At 41.0% G+C, this 24,351-nt stretch overlaps 1 protein-coding gene across 2 annotated transcripts in view; it reads right to left on the reverse strand.

Moving 5' to 3' along the window:
- Nucleotides 1-3,496: 3,496 nt before the first annotated feature.
- Nucleotides 3,497-24,351, reverse strand: part of CIT (citron rho-interacting serine/threonine kinase) — a 71,176-nt gene continuing 50,321 nt past the window's right edge. For both annotated transcript variants that reach the window (XM_009699463.1, XM_009699462.1), the window contains 24 exons: nucleotides 22,145-22,342; nucleotides 21,490-21,683; nucleotides 20,843-20,978; nucleotides 20,328-20,432; nucleotides 18,812-18,952; nucleotides 18,513-18,620; nucleotides 17,651-17,813; nucleotides 17,240-17,404; nucleotides 15,842-15,979; nucleotides 15,385-15,565; nucleotides 15,085-15,176; nucleotides 14,689-14,793; nucleotides 13,641-13,810; nucleotides 12,573-12,653; nucleotides 12,230-12,365; nucleotides 10,828-10,967; nucleotides 9,856-9,948; nucleotides 7,432-7,540; nucleotides 7,178-7,306; nucleotides 6,252-6,332; nucleotides 5,549-5,627; nucleotides 5,251-5,433; nucleotides 4,041-4,344; nucleotides 3,497-3,520 (listed from right to left, as the gene is read on the reverse strand). In XM_009699463.1, coding sequence (XP_009697765.1) covers nucleotides 3,497-3,520; nucleotides 4,041-4,344; nucleotides 5,251-5,433; nucleotides 5,549-5,627; nucleotides 6,252-6,332; nucleotides 7,178-7,306; nucleotides 7,432-7,540; nucleotides 9,856-9,948; nucleotides 10,828-10,967; nucleotides 12,230-12,365; nucleotides 12,573-12,653; nucleotides 13,641-13,810; nucleotides 14,689-14,793; nucleotides 15,085-15,176; nucleotides 15,385-15,565; nucleotides 15,842-15,979; nucleotides 17,240-17,404; nucleotides 17,651-17,813; nucleotides 18,513-18,620; nucleotides 18,812-18,952; nucleotides 20,328-20,432; nucleotides 20,843-20,978; nucleotides 21,490-21,683; nucleotides 22,145-22,342 — 3,255 coding nt within the window. The remainder of the gene's footprint in view (nucleotides 3,521-4,040; nucleotides 4,345-5,250; nucleotides 5,434-5,548; nucleotides 5,628-6,251; nucleotides 6,333-7,177; nucleotides 7,307-7,431; nucleotides 7,541-9,855; nucleotides 9,949-10,827; nucleotides 10,968-12,229; nucleotides 12,366-12,572; nucleotides 12,654-13,640; nucleotides 13,811-14,688; nucleotides 14,794-15,084; nucleotides 15,177-15,384; nucleotides 15,566-15,841; nucleotides 15,980-17,239; nucleotides 17,405-17,650; nucleotides 17,814-18,512; nucleotides 18,621-18,811; nucleotides 18,953-20,327; nucleotides 20,433-20,842; nucleotides 20,979-21,489; nucleotides 21,684-22,144; nucleotides 22,343-24,351) is intronic.

Below are 24,351 nucleotides of genomic sequence, written 5' to 3' on the forward strand. Positions count from 1 at the left end.
TTTTTTGGCTAGGTTGTTTTCTGCTTGACAGGTGAACGAAGTAGATTAATGACACTGTGCTCCCTTATCGTAATGGGATGAATCAAATCCCTCCAAAGGCAAAAGCTGGATCAAGAGTTGGGTTTATTAGCTCGCTTACGTTCCCCACCCACATCTCACAGTCTGTGCTGTTATGTTTATTCTTGGCTGTTGCTAGGAGAGCACATTTTTTTTTAAGGCAGATGCAGAGACTTTTGTTACACTCACTTTTGGGACTCTTGAGTAAGCCGTTACATTCTGTGTCTACGGCAGAACTAACAAGAGCACCTTTGCCCTCCCCGACCCCCTAAATTTCAGCCCAGCGTGTGTTGGTCAAGCTGAGAGTGGATTTGTGCAGGGTTCTTGGTAATCAAAAGGCTCAATAAATAATTTTTTTTTTACTCCACCAGTTTCTGGATTATTTCAGTTTTGTTACAATTCTGATCATGCATCATAGGACTGCAACAATGAGCTTTAAATAAGTATTCTTTGTGCACAGTAAAATAGAAATAAAGGAACATTTAACAAGTTAGCATTTCATCATATACATCAGATAGTAGGCACAATAGATAAATCAAGCAGCTTGGTTGTTATGTAGAGCATTTTCATGAAGAATGTCATGTAGACCAAAATGTAAGAGGAGCTATTAGTAACCCACCCCCACACCCTCCAACAAACCCTTTATTGGGGGTAAGGGGGCGGGTATGTGCACAGAACCAAAAACACTGAACAGTAGGAGGACAAATTAAGTTACTGTAGGCAGCAGTGTGAATATTAAAAACCTCTTCCTGTGAAAGAATACTTCAGACCCTGTAAAAACTGGTTCAGTTAAAAATAGATGTATTTACATTTAAGTCTGATCTAGCAAGTTTTCCCAGCAGGTGTAAGTTAAGATGTACAGTAACTCTGCAGGTTGTACTCAATCTGACTTGATTTGTAAATGTGTTGGTTTTTGTGTTTTTTTTGTTGTTTTTGTTTTTTTTTTAAAGTTGCAGCGATTAGGCCTTAAAGCACCAGCATATTACAGCAGTGGGATGAGTAACTGTCTCCGTCTGCTTTGCTACCAGTACACTGCTGGGGTAAATCCCAAACCTGTCATTAGATCACACTATTCATTAAGATGTTTTTTTTTTTTCCAGCTCAAGATGTGTGGGTCATTTACCAGGGCAAGATTGTTTTCCCAGTGTCTTACCTCTACCCCTATCACTAGTCAAGGATGTGAGGGCAGAATTTAGCTGTAGGTGTTTGCAGCTGACTGCTGCTCTAGTAAAATATTTGGACAAATCCACCTGTTTTAGTTCATATGAACATGCTTTGTTTTTGTGAAGCCACTTACGCTACTTGTTCAGGGAATAACAACTATTAAATGCTAAATAGTGTCAAGGTTAGCTCTTTGGTAAGCTTTGACGCCTATAGATTACACAGCCTCTAATGCTGGGTGCAATGGCAGGATGGCTCGGTGTTACTCTATATAGAAGGAAGCGTTCATTTCACCATGCCAGTCAAGATAGTTATTTGTTTTATTTGGTTATTGTTCAACAACAAAGTTCAATACTTTCCAGGTGGAGCTTTGAACTGTCCCTCTGGTTCCCTCCCTTGTCAATAATAAAAAGGTAATGAAGAAAAAACCTGTACTTTTAGAGACCTAAAACCTCATTTCTGCTAACAAGCTTCAATTGCAATTTAATGGTACAATATTTCTTCATGGGAGCGAGGAGGACCAAGCTGAGGCCCCTCCAGTGTCTGAAGATGGCTGTCCACAACCACCGTTAAAACAAAAAGCTAGTGTTGAAAAACGCACAGTTTACAATAAAAAAGTAGAAACCAATTCAATTCCCTTTTGTTACGAATATAAAGTTTCTTGTAAATATGTACAGTCCTTTGAGCTATTTCTATAGCAGGAAGCATTTCACGAACAAGACACAAGATATACACTTTCAGGACTCAACAAGCCCGTTTCTGAGGTCTTGAAGGTCTTCCATGAGATGCAAAGATTTAAAGACTGATCTCCGTGACCTTTCAAAATATTCAGACCAGGAGACAGAAACTTTCAGCAAGTTTCCTGCCAAATCATCTGACCTAAAATAACCCAACGGACAAGAGAACGGAATACAATATTCATGAAACTCGCCAAAGGACACTGACAAGGCATTTGAATCTTCTTTATGGGTTTCTAGGACAGGTTAGCACAGGCTTGCAAGGGACTAGCAGAAGTTTAAGTAAGTAAGTGTGGCGCCAAGGGAAGATTGGATGCAGTTTTGCTCTTTCCAGTTGTAAAGAACATGGTTGTTCACTTAGGATGTTGCTATTGCAGATTGGATGGTCAAAACCTGCTTTGAAAATCATTTGCTCTCTGCTTCATGTTCACAGCAAAAGAGAATAGAAAGCAATAAATGGCTCGAGGTTAGACACGCAGAAGCAAAGGCGAAGGTGTATTCGGTAACCGCTACAGCTGTTCATTGTGAGTATCCTCTTGTGCCATGACATGTGGTTCTTATTGTACGACAAGTTACAGGTCACGGAAGAGCCAGCCCTGGGCTGCTCTTCTCGCTGGGGAACGTGAGAGTGTCAGGACTACGGTGTCATTCCTGAAGGGACCATGTTCACTGCTGGGAGGAGAGCACAAGTGTGACTGTAATTCTTGTCATAGAATAAGGCTTGTTAACTCTTCCTTGCCAAATTCCCAGAGTAATTAACGGTTATTTTGCAGCGTAATCTAAAGGTTTCAGTTAATTTACAAGTGAGGTGCAATACACTACTCAGCAAAGCAACCTAAAAGGAGAGAGCAGCCAGTGATGGTGCAGCAGCATGCAGTGAACTGTCATGCAGAAGACCTGGATAAAGTCTTACAACCCAGTAGCTTATAGGTAATGCACTTTGTCTCGGGGCCGGGCACATGGGATCGTTTAAAGCAGGGTTCTTCCCTCCCCATCAGAGCTGCTCTAGAGCAATTGTAGTGAGAACAAAATAACTTTCAGAAGTGGCAGGTGAACAGACTAATCAGAAGTAATTTTTCTTGTGTTCTGTAGAGAATATCCAATCACACCTCCTATTGAAAGACTCACTCACCTTGGCCCTCCTCTTTCCGGGCCACCAGGAATTCCCAGCATGTCTCAGAACTATGATCTGTTGTCGGCTAAGGGGTGCTAACCACATTAAAGACCTGGGGTGGGACTCTAGTCCCATTTAATTTCCTTGATGAACTACTAGGGACTAAAGTGAATACAAAAAGTTCATGAACTGCTTGAAAGAGTAACAGTAGTACAAAGTGCAAAAACAGGAGTGCAGGAAAGTGCAGAGAAATTAACTGAGATGCGAACGATCTTCAAAAGCGTCACGTCTCCCGGTGCGGAGCGAGCTTTGGCCCAGGAATGCTGTCGCGGTAACTGGGCAGCAGACGATTGGAGTGCATATACTCAGTACATTTCCTTTTTTTTTCCTGCAGGTCAAGATGAGTAACTTTGTCTAGCTGAGACTTTTACACTGAAGACTGGTCCCAGACCTGGCAGGGAAATAAAATGACAGTTACACGTCACACATATTTCTCTCACATACGCGCAGGTGCCAACAGCAGTACATCACCTAACTCACTCCTGCTGCTACCGCTGAGCAAGTGCTCTATGCCTGCTTGCTTCTAGGTGGTGTAACTCAAACCACTGAGAACGGCGACTACTATCACCATCGCTCTGAACACAGCAGGCTCCTCCATTCCCTTCTCCAGACATGGTTCCCCCGTCAAATCCTCAATAACTTGATTTCGGTTGGTAAATACACCTTTGCTTTCAGATCTGGAGGACTTTGGCCTGCTCCAGAGTCAAGCTGCTTTTGCAGTTAGAGAACTGGCACAGGGGAAGGTGTTCCCAGGGCCAGTGAGTTACACCGCATGTGCTCTGCTTTAACAGAAGTTGAGGGGCGGAGGGGGATGAGATTTGATTCGCTCTTGTACTTTACAGTACCACCAGCCCTTCTGCAGTACGTGCCTTTTCCCGAGAACGGAAGAGTTCTCCAGGCTCCTGACTTACCTTATTGACTTGAGCAAGAGGAGTCCTGGCACCACTCACAGGCATTCGTCCTCGGCTGCTCTCTTCAAACAGTCTCCCAGGGGACCTTTCTCTGCGGGTGCTCAGAAGCCGGCCTGGAGATTTCTCCCTCTCCAGCGGTCGCCCAGGTGACTTGTCCCTCCGCAGCTCTGTCCTTCCCTCCCGGTACCGGTGTGGTGTGCTTGGTTCTCGAGGGTGGCTTGGACCTTCCGGTGGTCCTGGGCTTGATGCTACCCGCTTGGTTATGTGCTCGTTGTATGTGGGCGGACCTCTCTTGTTAGGGCTACTGTCATTCAAAAATAATGGACGCGAACAGCTGAGCGACAAAAACTTCACGTTACATTTTCTTTTAGCAAAAATGTAACTTTCCCCAAACACCCAGCAGTGCTTAGGTGAAAAAGCATCAGATGTCCCGGAGCCAAGAGGAAAAGCGCAAAGATACTTTGACAGCTGAGTATCCGTCACGTTGGCGACACTGGTAAAGTGCCGTAGGGAATTGGTAATGTCAGTCACATCTATGTAACAGGCCACAAAACTACCCATTCTCATATGATGTCAGCTGTATACTTTTCCATATAAAAGCACGCTAAAACTTGATACGTGCTTTTTCAGATACAAAATTTTCAGTAGCTCCAGGATGTTCAGGCCAGGTTAGGATGAGCTACAAAAGCCTCGGTTTCCAATGCACGGTGGCACTACCAACCCCAGTACTTACTCACCTGTCTGAGGTATCGCTGTTCTGCTGAACAGAACAAGATCATATCACGACTTCCCAACGCTGTCTCCCTAAGGCATACTCATTATTTAAGAGGAAGGGGCTCTCGCTTTAGAGGTTGTTACAGCCAGTTGATGTTTAGTGTCATATCAGTAGCACCTAAGCTCACCAAGCTTGGAAGGCACAGCTCTATCACAACATAAAAGTAAACCAGCTGACGGTCACAAAGCGTTCGTGGAGGAGAGTACCCACATACTCCTACAGAGTTAATCTTTCTCTGCCTTCTGGATTTTAAACCATCAGTGACTCTGCTCCTGGTTCCACGCCAGCATTACAATAACAGGCTAACGCCAGCCTCTATCTCTAAGAATGGAACAAGGGCACCCCTTGTTCATCAGCATCTGGGGGAAAAAGCCATCTGGAGCAAAGTTTGCTTACGAGGTGCACAGGGACCGTAACACACTGACTTCATCATACCTGCGCGTGGCAGAAGATCCTCTGTGGTGCTGCTCATTGTTGGTCTCCTTCACTAGATTGCCCTTACAGCAAATCACCCTTAATTTGTCTTGGTAGGAGGAGGCCAAGTAGATAGCTCCAGATGAAATTGCAGGCCCTAGATACCGTGGATTCGGTATCTCCAGGTGGGCTCGTGCCGGAGTTCTGGGTAAAATTGCAGGAAAAAGTCTTTACAATGACAACACTCTGCCTTTTCCTGGCAAGTACACATATTCTTGCAGCACATGCTGTTCAAAGAAACGAAAAGAGAACAACTTACCCTAGAGAAGCTCGTGCCTGAATCTCAATCACTTCAAGGGAATTAAAGTGGGTCACAAACAGATAGGGCTCCCTGTAGGCTGAAGGAGCATCACAAAGGCAGGAAAAAACACAAAATAAAATTCTCTGTTAAAAACTTCTACAAAGCATCAGTGAGCACAACGGAGCCTCAGAGCCCCTTGGGAAAACCAAGGGAATATATTTTCTGTAATAAGACATAGACACTATGACTAAGTAGGGAGATGCAAGCTTAAAGAATTGTTGCTTTGAAACTATCCGTATCTCAAAAATGTTACCAACCAAAGTATTGTGAAAAAAGGCATTAACACCAGACTATTAACTGAACAAAATCCCATTAGGTAGTGCGGAAGGCCTGAGGGAACCACACTGACGTTATATATTCTTGACTATTTCAGAAACTTTCAAGCATCCTTAAAAATTCCACTAGCCAGTTCAATCGCTGTCACGGTAGGAACATTAAGGAAATGTAACTTTGGTTCAGTCTTCCTCAAATTGTTTGTACTTCAGAAGGTTTGCCATTTGGATTTACAATGATCTTAACTCAAGGGAAAATCTCCAGTTTCTGGGAGAATTGAGAGGGGGAAGAGGAAACGGAAGCACTGAGTGAATAACACCTGTCCCACAAGGATGCTTCCCGCTTTCAGTAACTTCCATAATCCAAGTGAATGTCTCTCAACACCTACCAAAAGCTAAGGGCAAGCGATTCCATTTCAGGTCATCTGTCCTGCTGCGTCTTCCATAGGAATCCACAAAGACACCAAACTCTGCCAAGACAAGTCGTGTCACGTCATGAGCACGTACCGGAATTTTATTCATTGCTTTTTGAAGGGACAAAGGCAATTGACCCTGGGCTTTTTAGCAGGGATAGGGTGCTTATGATCTTGCAAATCCTAGCGCGCGATCAGTTACTCTAATTGTCATTGACTTGGCTAGATGTAGGAGTACTTTCAGTACCAAAAGGTGCTGCAGTTCTAGGTCTCTCTATACCAATTAAGGTAATATTATTATTTAATCTAGAAGGGAAGACTATGAGACTCCTACTGTTCCTCACCCAAAATTACTGCTAGTGGCCTTTTGAAGACTTCCTGTGCATTTCCATCACAGTATGCTAAAGGACCAACAAAAGCAGCTATACAAAAAAAATAACACCCTCTTTTATTTCATCACAAGAAGATTAAAACATCTCATCTGTCTGTATGGAAACCAGACAAGAAAGCCAAAGTTTGAAAACCCCTTCATGTTTTATCGGGAGAATCAAACGCCTCTTTGCACTGAACATTGACTACACTCCCTTCCCCGCAGGCACAGAAGCCTACGCGTGGCAACTGATCCACAGGCACGGAGAACTTTTAAGCCAGAAGCAAGCTGACCAAAAGCACCTCAGCAAGTGCTATTTTAGTGCCAATGCCCTGTGCATCTTACTGTTTAAACCACCAGCCACAACTCTCCCAGGGCTTTTAGAGTCAGTCTTCAACAAATGCTCGTTACCAGGTACTAGAAAGTCAGCTCTGTTTGGCTTTCCTTTACACCAGTACTTGGGTACCTTCGGGCAGTTCATGTACCAGAGAGCAGATGTAGGGCAACAACTGCACAGTCGTATGCCACTTACCATGGAAACAGAGCAGATACTCCTCCCTCTGCCCCGTTGGGTTCACTTGGATGATACTGACTGGAAAACTGTTGGTGGAAGCAGCAAACACAGCAGAGGCCAAAGTGTGGTCATTTTTATCCAGAAACTCTGCAAAGAGAATGGAGGGAAGTATCTTGATCAGCATAAACTTTTTTTCCTAAACTGCTTTAGAAAAGCCCCACCAAAAGAATCTGTGGAGCCACTTGGTGTGTTCCTCCAGACATGTCTCCTACCCTCCAGCGTATACTGCTTCATCTCAATTTCATAGAACTTGTTGGTTCCAATGATGATGCTGTAAGTGGTCAAATGGATGCAGCTGCAAGGCTCAGAGGTTTCAATCTCCTGGAAAAGAGGAAAGTATGGACCCATATTAGTTCCCTGTAACAGTTTACAGATTTTGCTTACTCTGGAAGATTATATATTGCCACATTTACCTTTATAAAAAGGGAGAGACGGCAACCTCAAAGGCACTTAACAATCTCTCAAAAGCACATGGAAAAATACTCATGCCAGCAGAAAAAGTTCTGTTTTGTTGGAAGTGACACTTGCTGGAATATAGCCTTGCATATCAACTCAACTCCAGGTGCTACCCCTAGTAAGAACCTCTTCTTTTTGGAAGGCTATGCTATCCTGGAAGATATTCTTCTGCTCTCTAGCTCAGTTTTCTGGAGCAGTAGGGAGTGGCTCCCTACTTACAGTAGGTCACAGCCATGCCAATGACATCTGGAGATGACGTAAGACCAGGACTGAGCAGTTAGGGTTGAATGACAGACTTGTCACTAGGAAGTCTATCAGTTAAGACTGCCCCAGCCCCAGAATAGCTGTGCTAGAACAATCACTTCCTAGCCTGGAAGTCACCAGGAATCAGGGCAGCTGCTAGAAAGGCAGACAGAAGACCTTAAGACAACTGCAGCAAGACTGACCCCAGTCAAGTCCCAAACTCTTTATAACCCACGGAGTGGGTTACTCTTGTCAGTAAGCCTGTCCATCACTGTGATTCTCCCAACAGAAAGAATCCGCTCGTTAAAGCATCTCTGCTGTGAACACTTAAGAAATTAGCTTGATGGCTCCTTAAGCAAAAGACAAGCATACCAAATCTTCCTTCCTTCTTTGTACGATGTAACACAGATATGTTGTCCACCAAGATCTGCATTGTGATTGAACAGCTAGGATAGCTCTGCAGGTTAGCCTGACACAACACACAGATCCCCAGATATTCCGAGGACAAGATTCCTTGCATAATTCCCAGTTTATCTGGAAATTGAGTTGGCACAGAAGAGCATATTCTGGGCTTGCTGCCATCTTGTCAGGATCTAAATTCAGTTGTCTGGATTAGCGAAGATACAGAAAACCTGCCTTCGAAAACACGCCTTTGCACGTTTTGTGTGCAAGCCCTTGTGACGGCACTTGGCAGTAGGGAGGTGAAAGGCAGCACCAAGAGAGGCTGGTGACTGTACATCTTCAGTGTTTCCTGCTGGTTGCTGCTCCATTGTGAGCAAGAGTTGATATCAGCTACAATGCCTGCAGATGTTCCAGGTTTACTGGCACCCGCATTGTTTGTGCCAAGATCTTCTCCATCAAACATGTCTTTACTTCCAAGGAGGCCAGCATCTGAATTACTGTGCCAACTCTGCACTCCTTACAGCAGTGCCAGTGTAGCACTCAGTGGGGATAAAAGCCTCAGTCAAGCTGTAAACTGAACCGGTGCCTTCGAAGTAACCTGCAGCAGCTCATGGGGATACGTAGTTTGACCTGAACAACCCTTAATTTACAAATTGGAAAGGATGTGAGGTTCTGGGTACCAGCCCATTTTAAGGCGGGCAGTGCTTAAACTCTCTGTTCTGAGGAAAGATCCCTATTATTTTGGGTTTTGTTTTTTTTTTTCCTGGATGTGTATGAGCATATAGAATTTATTCGTGACAGTTCATTGGACTTGTCTTTGAGAGGAACAGTGGGTTAGATTCTCGGAGTGTTACCTGCCTGCAATTGGCTGGCTGGAGAAGGGTTGCAGTAGTTCTGCTTTTCATACCCACGCATGGCAGAATGAAGCAATAGGTGTACCAGTACCGTACAGCACCCGTGTTGCAGGTAGATGGGGTTACATACAGAGGAGGTGTATACACAGCCATGGGAGATCCATATCTTACTGCCTTGTTTGCTGGCCAGGAGAAAGTACACGTATGTCAGGATAAGTGCGGGAAACAGCTGCCTATCCTGTGATGGAATAATACCAAATACCCTTTGATTTTCACTGGCAGGGTAAACAAATTCAGGTACCCCTTGCTTCCTTAATTGCATAAAAGAGAGAAGTCATTTGTTATGGATTTCTCCAAAGACAACAGAGGTGAGGGAATGCTGCTGGATAATTAAGAAGAAAGCCTTTTTTGGGTAAATAAGCGAGGGTATGATTACAGCTGAGTCCAGTATCTCAAAAAAATCACAGTTCTGTTCTGCAACTCTCCAAATATACCAACTCTTATTAAAGAAAATTGCTGCCTACTCCAATTTTAGTCAGTGCACGTTGCAATTTTTTATCATTTGAGCTGACAAACAAATGTTCTCATGCATGCGAAAAGGTTTAAGATGTTTGCTCCAAAGCAAAGTCTTAGTGCAATATGCGAGTTACCTTAGCCACTGAAGGGAATTACTAATCTTACCTTTCTGATACAGAACTTGCTCAAGCTCTCATTGTATCGCAGAACCACCACTTTATTGGGCATGGCTGCGCAGATACAAAGACCATTCTCAACCTGTAAGGAAGGTTACAAGCATAGTTCAGGATGGTAATACAGAGTGATTCTAATGCTGAGTGTGTGAAACAGATCTGAGTACCTCTTGCCACAAAAAGAACTTTGCAGATAAGCAAGTACATTTTCAATAGGGTAGTTATTGTGAATTAGTGAAATAATGAAAAGCCTCTTCACATTCTCAAAAAAGAATGTGAATTTGAATTGCTTCTATGATTTCTTTGATACTTGAAAGAAGTTAATAAAAAATTAGAAGGTTTTCTACAGAAAAATATGTCATTAAAAGGGATAAGAAATTCAAATAGGTTAGGTCTAAATTTTAACCCCTGAAACTGTTATCTTAAACATGACTTTGAAATGAATGATGTTCAGTTGGTTATCTAAGTAGTCCGTAGAAGTAATTGTTAATGAGAATTTTTGCTGTGGCTAAATGTTCCATACTAAAACTGGGAATTAATGTAAATAGCAAGAGTTATCAAGTGACGCAAACACCTAAGTAAATTTGCTAGCCTGGAAACTGTTGCATGACATTCAAGAACAAACAGTGGATGGAATTCACTAATTACAAATCTCAAAATTGACGTCAACTGCAAGGAGGCAGTTATACTATGCTATGCTGTATTTCTTATTAGTTTAGCAGTTTAGGCTACATAATATCATGTCATCCTGACTGAATTTATGCATATTAGAGGTAGATCCTCCATACTGTCTCTGGCTCAGCCTCCCTTCAGCCCCTCTACTCTTCTTCTTTGAAGAAAAAGATTTAAACCAAGAATATGGACCTTGGATTTGTTGCCAGTGAAATAAAGATGCTGATTTGATGAACGTTAAACTCCGTGCAGTCTAAAGGGTGGCCTGGGGCATGAGGGAGCCGTATCCTACCTTGCCAGCAGCAAAAAGGTGACATCCTTTGACGGCCTCAAAGACATTTGGTGAGACATCAGGCTGGGCTGGGAGGTGGGACTGGGCCAGAGATTGCTTCACTTTCTTTACATCAACAAGACACAGAGCCCTTTCTTCTCCTGGAAACAAAAATGGTTACATTTCATCAAGGGAAAACTCCCTCTTCTCTACAAAAGTCTGCTCTGTTACCTAAGCAGCAGCTTATCATTACAAGCTGTTACTGTGGTAACACTCACAATGTACCACGTAGAATGCTTTCCATATTATTCATATTAAAAGTGAAAAAGAAAACTTAACAAAAGCCCAACCACACAACAGGCAGTAAATCCACTGCGAGAACAACCATTCTCTCCCTGGGTTATTAGTGTTGCTATAGTCTAGTAGATCACAATAACAGTGGCCTCATTAGGACACTATTCCATGTTAGCCTGGAAGTTTTATTTTACCCTTCAGAACTTCTTAAAGTACAAGGTGCTTTAGCCTCTCTGTGCCAACAGAACGGGCAATGGATTTCCAAGAAGCGCCCTAACAAATTATAGACCAAGCTCAATGCCTCTCAGAAGTCTAGTGACCAAGTAATGTAGCCTTCTCCTAATCTTGTGAGAGATTTTCTTTTTCCAGTTGCTTTTTTCTCTACCACCCTGAAACAAATAAAGCATGGACAGCTTAAATCTTTACAAGGGGAAAAATGCAGAAAAAACAGCACAAGAGAGAGAATTTGTTTTTCATTCCCTACAAATGTCATACAGGCACTTGATAACTTGGGCTTTCAGACGAAGATACGCCCTAATGTTCAGCATGCCTACATCAGTGTAGGAAGGATTATCTCTGGAAAGCCACAGATGGAGAGATTAAAGCTGCTGTTCCTTTCATAAGGGAATCTTAAACAAACCATGAAAGAAGTCCCAATTTTGTTACACGGATTAGTGTTTAGAGCAAGAGAGGTTAAGAGTTGTTTGCCCTAGGCCACAGTGATCACATCGTGGTCCTCAAATGGTTATCTACGTTAAAAAGAAAGGTTATGTAGTGATCAGGAAGAGATATGCTCACTGATCAGCTCAAGACTTTTTAAATTTAACTTAAAATGATGATTAACCCCTAAGCTGGAAATGTTTTGTCTCTGGTTCCTCCCTCCCTCAGCTTTGGAAACAGAAATCACTTTCTCATGAAGGTTTAACTGAGCTTTCATTCACATACGCATTTACAAGAAAGCCTCAGACAATACTGCGTTAACCACAGCAATTGATTCCTGACAATATACTGAAGCCTGTAATGGATCTAAAGGAAAGCCCAGCCCTTTGGCCCGGCAGAACTCCTAGCAGTACAAAGCATTTACCATGTATTTACACTGCAGGACAAACGGTAACACACAGCCCCTTACCCGCTATCATGAGTAGCTTCTCCAGATCCTTGATGAGGTGAATTTGGAAGACAGCGCCCATTCCTGGGATGTGCGTCAGGGAATTCTTCAGTACATTCAGGGCATAGAGGCCTTCTTCTGCACCCACCAGTACTACCTACAGTGACAACAGGAAAAAAAGTGTAGCACTACATGAGGAGAACAAGGAATGCTCCAAGAGCAAACTTGGATGACACTGTTTACCAGCGAAGAGAGAAAACAAACCAACAAGCAGGTGCATAATTACACATATTGCCAGTAAGATACCGTTTCTATGAATGAAACATCTGACACTCGGAAAGGCCCAACTGAACATTATCATTACCTGGTCACTGAAGGGCATTGTGCAATTTATATCCAAACGGTCTTCACCCTCTAGCTTCAGCAGGGAGTTTCCGAGCAATTTCTGCAAATGACAAAAAGATATTTTTTTTTTTTTTGGTTGAGTAAATCTTTATCTCTTTCTCACGTAGTATTTTAACAATATACGGTCATCATTTCAGACAGGCAAAAAGCTTGGCACAGATTTCTTTTTCTCAGAAAGCTAAAAGTTGCAGGGATAGCTCCTACAAATGAATTCGTAAACTTTGATCTACCTGAAACACAGTTAGGCAAACTGATCAGAATTAACCTAAACTCGGACAGAACCTATTGTTGTCCCTATCCTTTCCATTTCCCCCAATCGCCTGCAATGGAGCAGTAAAATTTTCCCAGAGGAAGGATTAAAAAAAAGTCCAAATGTTGGTGGGAGCGTGTATTTTTCTCAGAAACAAAAGGAATGCTAGCATGAGCAAAGAGATGATTTCCTGCTAGTCAGATATTCCCTACCTCCAGAGCTAATATTCTAATACACAATGCCATAGAATCAAATCTCCCTTTATCAGGAGATAGAGAGTTATCAGTGCAACAATGATGAAAAATGCTACCCAAACCCAAAAATCCATTTAACCTCTTATTCTTATCAGGAATAAAACTTAAACACACACCCCTCCCTCCCAAGAAACAAAAAACTCTGACTCCATAAGAATGGGAGAGAAGGGAGCTTTTTTGCTTGTTTCTTTGTTTCTAGATTTGCTCATTCCCTGTGGTACATGATGGGATTGGATTTAAACCATGTCTTAACTGCAATTTCTTCCTCTTCTGTTTGCTGGAATTACAGAAGGATAATTTTGGGATCTTCTTACTATACTCCCCAAGTCCAGAGAAGGGTATTGTAATATAAAGCATCAGTCTCACAATGAACTAGTTCCTGGTACTCATATTGTACATCAGAAGGCAGAAGTAATAACTTACCTTCAGTTAAACCTCAGTATGTCAAATACCGAAAAAATATTTTTCAAAACTCTGCTCCCTCCCAGAATATTTTATTATTAAATGAAACTTTTATACTCACAGCATCAGCCTCAGCTTTTTCTCTGGAAACTCTCCCACCTGCCACTATTGATTCCAGTGCTGTGACCCAGCGCTGTTTGTCAGGGAAGCTGGGTGCTAACAGGTAGAGTGTTCTACCAGGCCAGCAAGTGGTGTGTGGATGAGACTCCAATTTTAGGATATATGGCACATCTGAGATGTTATATAGATAGAATAAGACTTAGATTAGTTTTTGGAATATTTTCAGTGGACTTAAAATCAACACCTTTCAGCCTTATTGGAGAGAAGTTGTATTTATCATGACGTGTTACCATGGCAATTTATACACAGGTTTCTCCTTTACAGGTCCTGCATAGGCTAGCTACTTAAAGCTAAATATTAGCTGGATGTATGCAAACCATACATACAATGCTGTCTTTACTAAACAAAAATAATTTCTTGCCTTTTACTCAAAAGAGAAAGAAATTCCATGGTGAAAAAAGTACAAAACCAGCCACTTGACTAAAGTTTTCCCTGTACTGTTCAAGAAAAATCTGTAAAAATTGGTTATGGAAACCTTTGTTTTTAACAATCTGTATCCTTTAATGTTAAAGTCACGACATACATAATCTTTTCATCAGTTCTATTCAATACATACAAATCAAAACATCAACATTTTTTCATAATAAGAGACTGTATACACCCCACAGTATTTCTAAGTTAATGACTTTCTGGTTAGAGCACAATGGTGGCATGAATTATGACACTTCACACTCGATAGAGAGCATTGAGAGAAGAAATTTCAATAAACCCAGAGCTTTTAAGTATGTTACAAAACTCTGAAAATTTACTTCCATTTGGCTTGATGATTATATTATTCGCAGTTCAACTACCACAACAGAAGCAACAGCCTATGTGTAACTAACTCTAGATGGCTGACCTGTTGACCTAATTCAAATAGAGGTAACCTCAAAATTACACAGTTACAGAATGAAAGTTAAAGGGAGAAAAATTCTGTTCAGCCAAACAGAATGCCTGCTGATGGCAAGCCAGGTGAAATCCATTTGATCTCATCTACATAAGATTCTCACCTGTCTTTGCTGTATTGGTAAGTTCAGTAGCTCCCACAGCTCCATGAACAGTGACATCACCATCAGGAAGGCAGAGCTCAAATTCCTCCAGAGGCCTCTGTCCAGCTGCAGGGAGAACGGGGAGACAGACCAAGAAAGAGCAAACAAGTAAGTTGCAAGAAAATTATTGTGATAGCAAAATGAAGTGGATACACACTGGAGGTTTCATAGCTGGATTACTATGACATAGCAGCCAATGAAACTGTTAAGGATCTAGAAAAACAACGTTGCTTTATCACAGATGATTTAGCTAAATCAGGTATGGCCACAGCAAACTAACAATCTTTAAGCCTCTCAACTCACCAAACAATATCTGAAGATTTAAAAAAAAAGTTCTTCCTAGAAATGCTAAGTTACCTTCTCTTGCTTCTGCATCATAAATGAGCACTTTTGTTCCTTCCAGGACAATATACTTCCTGTCCCAGCCTTGTTGCCCACGTTTATTATTCCTGAAGAAAACAAGCACAAAGCCATATTGGATTTTCTGCTTGGATTCTGAATAAAACAAGCATGCAACTCCTAGAAACACAAATTTCAGTGGTAGTAAGTAATTGTAATGGGCATGTACCGATTATCACATTGTAAGAGCCAGGATAATATAAGGAACTGTTCCAAATATTTCAGCATCTGATATGGCACCAAAATTCATGTTTATACCTTGGCACTTTCATCCATCCTTCAAGACGTAGACTGCTGCTTGGCTCCTTCAGCTGCAGACCGGGAGAATTCATTTTATCCCGGCAGAATGCTTCAGAGAAGTGTGTGGCATATTCTGCTGGCAGTCCACAAGTAGCTGGCAAGCAAGTTGAGCATTTTGGGTGACACATCACCTGGCATTCTGACAAAAGGACAGAGAAAAACTTCTGTTAAATGACAAAAAAATCACGACTCAGCTGGCTCAACTTCTAACGCACAAACCCCAGCTTTTCCAAGAATCTCCTTCTACTCTAAACCATCAGATGTTTTCTAATGTAGAATGTTTGCACCAACTAGTTTCAAAGTCTTCATACTTGGTCCTTTCTTCAGCTTTCACTGAAAATCTGTTCTAGACGGCTGGTGCTTTCTCATTCTACCGTCCAGTTACACTTTGTTTATGCACACGCTCTGCTCTTACCAAGACATTTAGATGCTTGCCGTCCAAAGTGCACAGTATCCAGACACACCGCACATTTTGTTGCTCTCATATTTAGCCCCACATTGAAACGATGTGGGATGTTATGATGCATTCGTTCTTTCAGGCGTCGGCTGTACTCTGGAAAGGAAAAAATTTATTATCAGGATGAAAACTCTGATAGGGATGAAAATTATAGTAGGTTTTGGCATTTTAAGGCCAAGGTAATAAAAAGTGACTACGTATCTCTATCAAAGCCCTGCTGAGCATAGACACTATTTTGCTTTGCAATCTGCAAATCTTAAGCTACATTACCACCTCGGTAATTACCTTATACAGATGCACAGAATGTGCCGCTTGAGAACAGACCGTAGAACTGAAATGGCTAACGTTCGGTGTAGCGAGATTATGTCAATCAAACCATCTAAATTTCAAGTCTGCGCTCAGTTCCAATTCTTACAATGTGCTAAAACTAATCTCTCAATTTTGCTTATAGCTAACAAACCCTTCAACACCTATACTGTTGTAATCAATACACAGCAGGCCTTCTTCATACAGCCTTCATGCTAACCATCAGTGCCAGTGTATCTTAAAGCATACCTAAACTCTCCTAGTGGATCTATATTGAGCAGAGTTTATCCTTCAAGGCATGGTCTTTTACTGTTGAGCATGTCCATGATCTGCCTCTGAGGACAGTTTCCCATGCCAGTGTCACCCATCCTCTTGGCACCCTGTGCCTCCCCAGCTGTCTGTGATGGCTGGACCAGTTTGTGGGTTCTGGCTTTTTCCAGCTAAAGGGTGGAGGTTTTAGTTCAGAGTCTCGGGGTTCAACACTGACTCTGGAATACTGGTTAACTAAGAATCCATGAGCAGAGCCCTCAATCCTTTAATTTTTTCTGATGATCCTCTCCCCTCCATTCTCAAGGATATGGAAGGGTATCCCCTTTTTCTAGTTAATAGGATATTAAAGTCGTCTTTGATCACGTATCTTCCTTTTATGCCTAACCAAAGTCTTTTCCCTTAATCACAAATCTTGATAGAAACTTTCTGCTCAGCAGAACAAGTCTGCAGTTTAGACAAGTAAAACTGTTAACTGCTAAGAAAACAGCCATAAATCCTTCTGATCAACACAGAGAGTAGTACAGAAATCATACTCCTTTGAAAAAAACATGCTCTTAAAACAATTCATGCTAATAATTACTTTATTGCTGATGTTTTCAGAAATAAATTATATAATCCAAATAGAGAATTTTAAACTAAAATCGAACCCAAAACTTAGCATCTAATATTCCTATCAGGAAAAAAATCTGGGTTTAAAAGAAAAAAAAAAAAAAAAAAAGAGAGATAGCATTGAAATAGCGGACAGAAAAATAGTAACAGAAAAGTTCACCAAGAACCTACCCTCTGGTGTGGAAGATTCCTTCCTGCGACTGGAGGGTGGAGCTAACAAACTGATCGGAGTAGGCTGATGCTCTGGTGAGCGGACTATGGCAGACATGATGATCTGCTGCCTGGCTGTGGCTGGAGTAGATGGATGAGGGTGGTCTGATATTTTCCGATGAGCAGCTACAGACGAGATAAATGCCGCTCATTAACATAACCAATATGAAACACTAGTTCATAGCAGTGGTTCTGTGTAACCAATCAGTGGTTACAACCCGCAGAAAAAAGTGTAGCCATATTGCACCTTCACAGCAGTAGATAGGAATTAAACAACATATGTTACTGCTATACTGGTACACAATTAAAGGCACGTTTTCAGACCAAAAATGTGCGTCTCCTTCCAGATTCAGCTTTTCTGTTAACCCCTACCTTCTTCACGAGCAGATCTGAGTTCAATGCGTGTTTTCTGTAGAGCCTCCTCCAGCTCAGCAGAACGAGCCTTCTCCTTCTCCAGTGCCACTTTCAGCTCATTGTATTGCAGGGGAACCTGTGTGGGTAAAGAAGGGTCCTCTTTCCGCCGACTAAACAGGCCCTAGCAACAGAAACACACAGACAACTCCTAACTCCTAGTAAGAGATGGCTTAAACTAGGCAAAGTGAAACTAGCTAGTGGCAGTCCGGCCAGAGGGCCTAATGGTAATTCTGATACGCGTAAGGATGGATTTTTAGTTCATATTGGCACTGGAGAGAAAATGTTAAGATATGGATTAAAGAGGGACGTACATTACCTGTTAGTACTCACACCTTGAGTTTCCGAAAGCATCTAAACAGAGGATCTCAAAATATGTGGTTAAAATTAAATTACTTAATTCAAAATGACAGAACAGCTTACGACAAAGATGCGACACAAGTCACATCGCCTGACTAATTAATCCTATGCTGTAACTACAAGACAACCACTCTAGATACACAATATGTTCATACACACATACATACTACATACTTACCATTAAAAAAAAAAGCATGGTTAAAATTCTGTATTCCTACAGCTTCACTGAGGTGTAGCTACTGGGTTGTAACCTAAGTACTGTAGGAATAACAAAATGCTGGAAAAGCCACAAAGAACACATTCTGCCTGGTGAAGTTTGTGTTCAGCAACTCAGAATGCTCTTAAATGAGGACACATTTGTCTTACACAAAGAAAGATAAAACAGAGTATTATGAATACACAGCACGTCACTAATCACAAAACCGCCATTTAATTCCATGCCTCTCAAACCTTTTTCACCCACCTTTTTCTTTTTCGCTGGTTGGTCCATCTTTGCCTGCAGGAAATCAATGAGTTTGGTTTGCTGAGAAATAGTGCCCTCCATTTTCACTTTTTCATGGGAATAGAGAACCTGTGAACCACACACACATGTAAGAAGTTTCACCTTAATGGAAGAAACAAACAGATAACTCAATAGCAGAAGAGAGCTAAAAATAGCATAAGAAAAGTGTCACAAAGAAACAGCAGATCACATCCTAAAACCCCACAAGGGTTTTAACCCCACTCCCTGTGAGTGTCCCACCCCCATTTCCTCACCCTCACCTGAATGTTTTCCAGCTGATATTCCAGGTCGCTTCTTTCAGTCTTCAGAAGATCTGCTCGATCTAGAGCCTCTTGCAGACCTTGAGTTAGGCGGAAGATGTGATTCTTTTGCAGATCCATTTGCTGCTGCAGCTTTGCCTGCTGTTTACAGGAAAACAAAGGCCAATGTTTTGGTTTTGTTGTTTGCTTGTTTTGAAATAAAAGCTCTTAAATGTTATCACTCCTTGTAAAATAAGCATCATTGTGGAACTTAAAAGTAAACAGACAACTCTTTAAAAGCTGGAAAAATTACAATATTCTAGAATTTTTTCTTCCTTTCAGAACGCATTATGACTACACAAGGATTTCCATGTAGTGTATTTATAGTAATCTGTAGCACCACCATTTCTTTCAACTGCGTGTTCAAGTTATTTGCTTTTTTAAGCATTTAAAATCTTGTAATTAAGACTGCACATATCTGAAGAGTTTTTCAAGCTCTCTAGACAACCACCAGAAGCCATCTCATTACTTTGTAATTAAAAAAAAAAATAATCTTCCCTATAAATCAGGATAAACTCCTTCCTCTATAGTCATATGAGATAAGGGAAATTATGTCCAATTCCTTGCATCTTTGTCTCCAACTAACAACAGAAAAGGGCACATGACAAACTACCTCTAATTCTTTCAGGTTTTATACTTTCTTGATGAGAAAGTCCCTCAGTATGAAAACCACTAGCGCTCACATGTTATGAAGCAAGAGCCAGAAATCTTTCACTGTGATGCATAATGGAGTTCTTGACTCGGATAACTCGTCAGTACCCCAAGTACACCAAAAGGCTCCAATTGCCCTGTCTAACTGCCTGTAACCACCCTTTCCCCTGAAATCCTCTGGAACCTCTTCCCCCACTAGCCAGGTCTGGCTGCCTGCATTCAATATCTTGCAGATATGGTGCAGGTGTGTAACCTTGGATCAGACTTCTGTGAGCCAAGCTAAATTATGAAAAAGGAGCTGTGAGAAGCCTCACCTGTGGCCCCACTCCACACACCCTCAGCACACTGGCTCCAGAGCTGTTTTTAAGCTATGGCCCTTGCACTTGGTCCGATCAGAGCAATGCTGTAAGAATGCTGTGCCTGGGACAGACCTTGCCTGGCAGATCTGACCTAGGACGTGCCTCATCACTACAGGCTTCTGTAATGATCACTGGGCCGCTGGCTGAACCTGATTACCTTCACCAAACCTGCTCTGCTCTTCTCGTTCAGGCACTGTGCCCACCAGCTGCAAGGTCCCTGTCCTTGCCTGACTTGCTGTCACCCTTGGCTCCCAGCTCACCACCTGTTGAGGAGCAGTTCGCTTTTACTGCTCCTCGACATGGCTGCAAACTTTGCAAAGGTTTAAGTAGAAACAATGCCCCCAACTTTATCAATCTCTGCAGTTATATAGAAGAAGGATGGATGTGTAACATTGTTATTCACACAGCTTCCCCCCCGAAGATGTGAAACATTCTTCTAAAGTTATAACATTAATTTCTAAGGTTACCTCCTCCAGAAGTCTCTGCTTGAGCTCCCTTTCTGTCTCAAGCTTCTGTTGTAAACTGCGTGCATTCATCTCCAACATAGCATGCTTCTTCTCCAGGTCATTAAGCTAGGCAGGTGGGACAGATGGTCAGAATAACATTGAACACTAATAAATACAGCGTTCCACAATCTTAATATCCAACTTCACCAAGCACACACTAAAGAAAAATGATACAATTGTCCTTTACTTACTATAAGGGGGAAACCCAACCAGACAACATTTTGGTATGCCACTGCTCAAATGCAGATATCAAGTTACTGAAGGACTTCAGTGTACACTCCAGCATCTGCTTTAGTCTTCTTCAAAAGGAAATCCAAGGTCTTTGGCTTGAAGACAGAATTCTATTCTATGACCTCCAGTCTTTTTAATTTGCTCTAATATCTTGAAAAAGCTGCTCAAGACCACATGTCTACAAGCAATATCTCTAGAAAAGTATCTCATCTAATTATGAAAGTCTAGGGTTGAAAGTTACTCACCTTATCAGAAAGGCTCTCAGCTTTGAGTTTTTGTTCCTTTAGTGCTTGCTGGAGGGCTAGAATCTCTGCCTTGTGTTCTTTGACAGCTAGTTCTACCACCTGGCGAGATTCAGTAATACGCTGATCTGCTCTCACTCTATATTAAAATGGAAAATAATGTTACCTAACTGCTTTCTGGGACTGACCTCTTCCTAGCATGCAGTGGCATCAATAACTCTTTCAGGGGGTTGCCTCAAATTCAAGATGTTACTTTATAAAACCAGACTGTTTGCTGCAACACTTTTGTATTATATAACCCTGTTCCTGCCCCTGCGAGAACTACAGCCTGAAAATTTCAAGACCCCATAGGAGCAGTTAGGAGCAAAGACTATTTTTTCCACATAATAAAGTAGAAGATAAAAAAATCGAGACATTTCATAAATTATAATGATAAATACCACTCCCCACAAATCGCTCACTTGCAAAGAAACAAAAGGAACAATATCACTGGTGAATGACTATTAACTAATAAACCATTTTTAGAACTACCTCACAAGATTTTATATTTAGTTCCAACTCCCATATCCTATTCTAAATATACATTTTGTACTAGCTTCTATGGAGCATTTTCATAAAAGTTAATAAGAGGAGGAGGAGGGGAGAGAGACCTGCTTTGTTTCTCAGTATCCAGCATCCTCTGCAACTCTCTAACTCGACATTCAAACTGGGACTTCTCATCCCCTAGAACACTTCTCCATGCTTCCCACTGACGCTCTTTCTCCAAGAGTTCATCATTCAGGGCCTCCAAGTCCATTACTTGCTCTTCCAGCATTGTACATGTTGTCTTCAAGGCCTCCATAGTCTAAAAATAAATCCTCCTATCAATTCTCACATCCCACATCAAGCGTGCACTTTAAGCTTCAGCCTTACCATTTAAATTACAGTACATGCAAATTGGCAGCAAACATAAGCTGGTAAATCACAACCCATTTATTTCAAGGCTCCATACATTCACTTGTGATTGCCGTTAATGTCAGTTCTATCTCATTGTGAAAATTTTGAAATTGCCAGGGTCACAAAATTAAAATGAATAATTCTAAATTACAGCATCTTCAGAGTGCAAAATTTCTAAATAAAACTGCATAAAAATACAATGGGAAATACCAAAAATTTCCATTCACTCAACTGCTCTGGGAAGGAAGGCTTAAACGCCATATTCATATTTGTTCCTTACAGGTTTCCAAATTTAAAATAATTTTTTGCCTTTCAGACAATTAGCTAGCTATCACGAAGAGATTGTGATCCAGATTTATAAAGCCTTACTTGTTTCTGACTGGTAAGCTGCATCTCTCTCTCAGTGATCTCTCGACGGAGATGGTCAACTTCACTTCGCAACTGGACAACCTCATCATTGGCCCCTGAGGCCTCATCAAGTTGTTTGGAGAGGAAGAAATTCTGATTGTTCAGTTCTGCATTGTCTTCACTGAGCTGGTTCAGCTGCTCTTCCAAATCTGTAATCACCTAGAAGGAAAAATAAATTAAATTACATGTCAGTGAGTACAGTTTTTTGAAAACGTGTTCTCTTCTCACAGAACCATTGATTGCCAAGCAAGGAGACAACCTGGCTTTTAATTTTTTTCAAATTTAAACAAAAGCAATCTTGTAATGGTAGCTTTTATGCACAGAAGTGCACTTTAATTAGGAATAGAGTTTTGTTTCTTACAGAAAATAGCTTGATTTTTTTTTAATTTGGTTTAGAGTATAAATATGCTGCAACGCAATTTATTATTTGAGAGAGAACAGTCAGATGTAAAGCACTGGATTGGGAGTCAGGAGTTCTGATTGTATTCTCAGATCTGCTGCTGACTTACAGTGTGCCTTTGCCAAGGCACTGCACGGGTTTTTGCCTCAATTTCCCCTTAAGGGAGGCTAATACCGCTCAGAGAGGCTTTCAAAGTGTGATATTTAAGAAAACCGAACAAGAGGTGCAATGGAGGCAGTACAATCTGATGAATTTCCCTAGCAATTGCTTATAGTACTATATGTAATACTGTCTGTAACCAGCAAAAGCAGAAAAATTTTAAGAAATACATTCTATCAAAGTAACAGCATTATGGAGGGTAGCACAGGATATATGAAGAAAGAAAAAAGCATGGCAACACAACAGACTAACCGAAAATCAGTGAAATGCAAAAACTCAACAAGGACAATAGCTTTGCCTTTAATGAAGTGGAAGCGTCCATTTGTTTAATCAGAATAGCATTATACTATACACTTTAAACCACGTTCCCCTTCAATTTAAAGAAAAATGTGAACAGTGGTGGGACATTTTCACAGTCCCATTTGATTTTTATGGATGAAAGGCCATGAATGCTGGACGGATTAATACCTCTACCTAACTCAAAAACAATGTCATCACAACAGAAGAGAAAGAAACCTCAGTATAATCTTGAAATGAGCTTAATAAAAAGAATTTCAGAAACTGGTAAACGCTATACAATTCATATTTAACTCTTACAAATACGTTCTAGAGGTATTTTTGCCTAGCTGTCAAAGAAAAGTGAATAAGATACTTCATTAAATGGGAAAAATTAAAATCCCAGAGCACAGTTGGCCACACATTCAAATTTAAATGTTCCAATTTCCTACACAAGCCAAGGACTTAAATATCCAAAGCAGCAGAGCATAGAGCATACAGCTCTTCTCAGCTATCTGGAAAGATGACAACCATTATTTTTGAAGAATCTGTAACGCATATTTTGGCAGCCTTTTACCATGCCTCTCCTAGATCGAAATTAACAGTATTTGATTTTTAAACTGTCAGCAGAAAAAGTCCAACTGACATTACTCCCTGCTGGGTGAAGCGGAGTTCCTGCTACTCATATCTTCAGGGTCAAATCAAAATTATTCTTACTTTAAAACATAACATTTCTAATGAAAATCTGATCATTTCTAATGAGAATCTTGAGCACTCCTACTGCCCTATTCAAAATATACATTTTATTCTCTATTGTATGCATCAAGTTTTCAAAGAACGCAGATTGTGTCATAAGGATGTGTTCATGTCTATAGTGCTGTAGGGATCAGAACTTAGAAATGTATTTATACAAACAAAAAGGAACAAAAAGAACATTTGTTTTTACAGTGTTTTACCTACCATTCTTACAAGAAACATCTGAGATTTCTACTAACTGCCAGATAAGATAATCTCTCTTTTTCTTCTACTTGTTTTTATGTTTAACCACAGCATATATCTAGGCAGTTTTAAGATATAGTTTATACACCCATGTCTTCTTCCACATGTATTTTATATATTAATACAAGTACTTTCTATAAAAATTATTAAACTAGTTTTGAAATACAAGAAAGCAGAGATGGGGGAAACACAAAGTGGATAAGGTGGCATGCAGATTTAATGTGTCAAACTACTTAATTTTTTAAAACTGGCTGTATTTCAAGTTGATTTTATCCCTTAAGGACTGGAAGTTAAGCTCCCATTTGCCTTTATTCTATGTTCTGAGATTTTGACT

The sequence above is a fragment of the Cariama cristata genome, unplaced genomic scaffold (genome assembly GCF_000690535.1).
Source record: "Cariama cristata isolate BGI_N322 unplaced genomic scaffold, ASM69053v1 scaffold6684, whole genome shotgun sequence".
NCBI classification, from domain to species: Eukaryota; Metazoa; Chordata; class Aves; order Cariamiformes; family Cariamidae; genus Cariama; species Cariama cristata.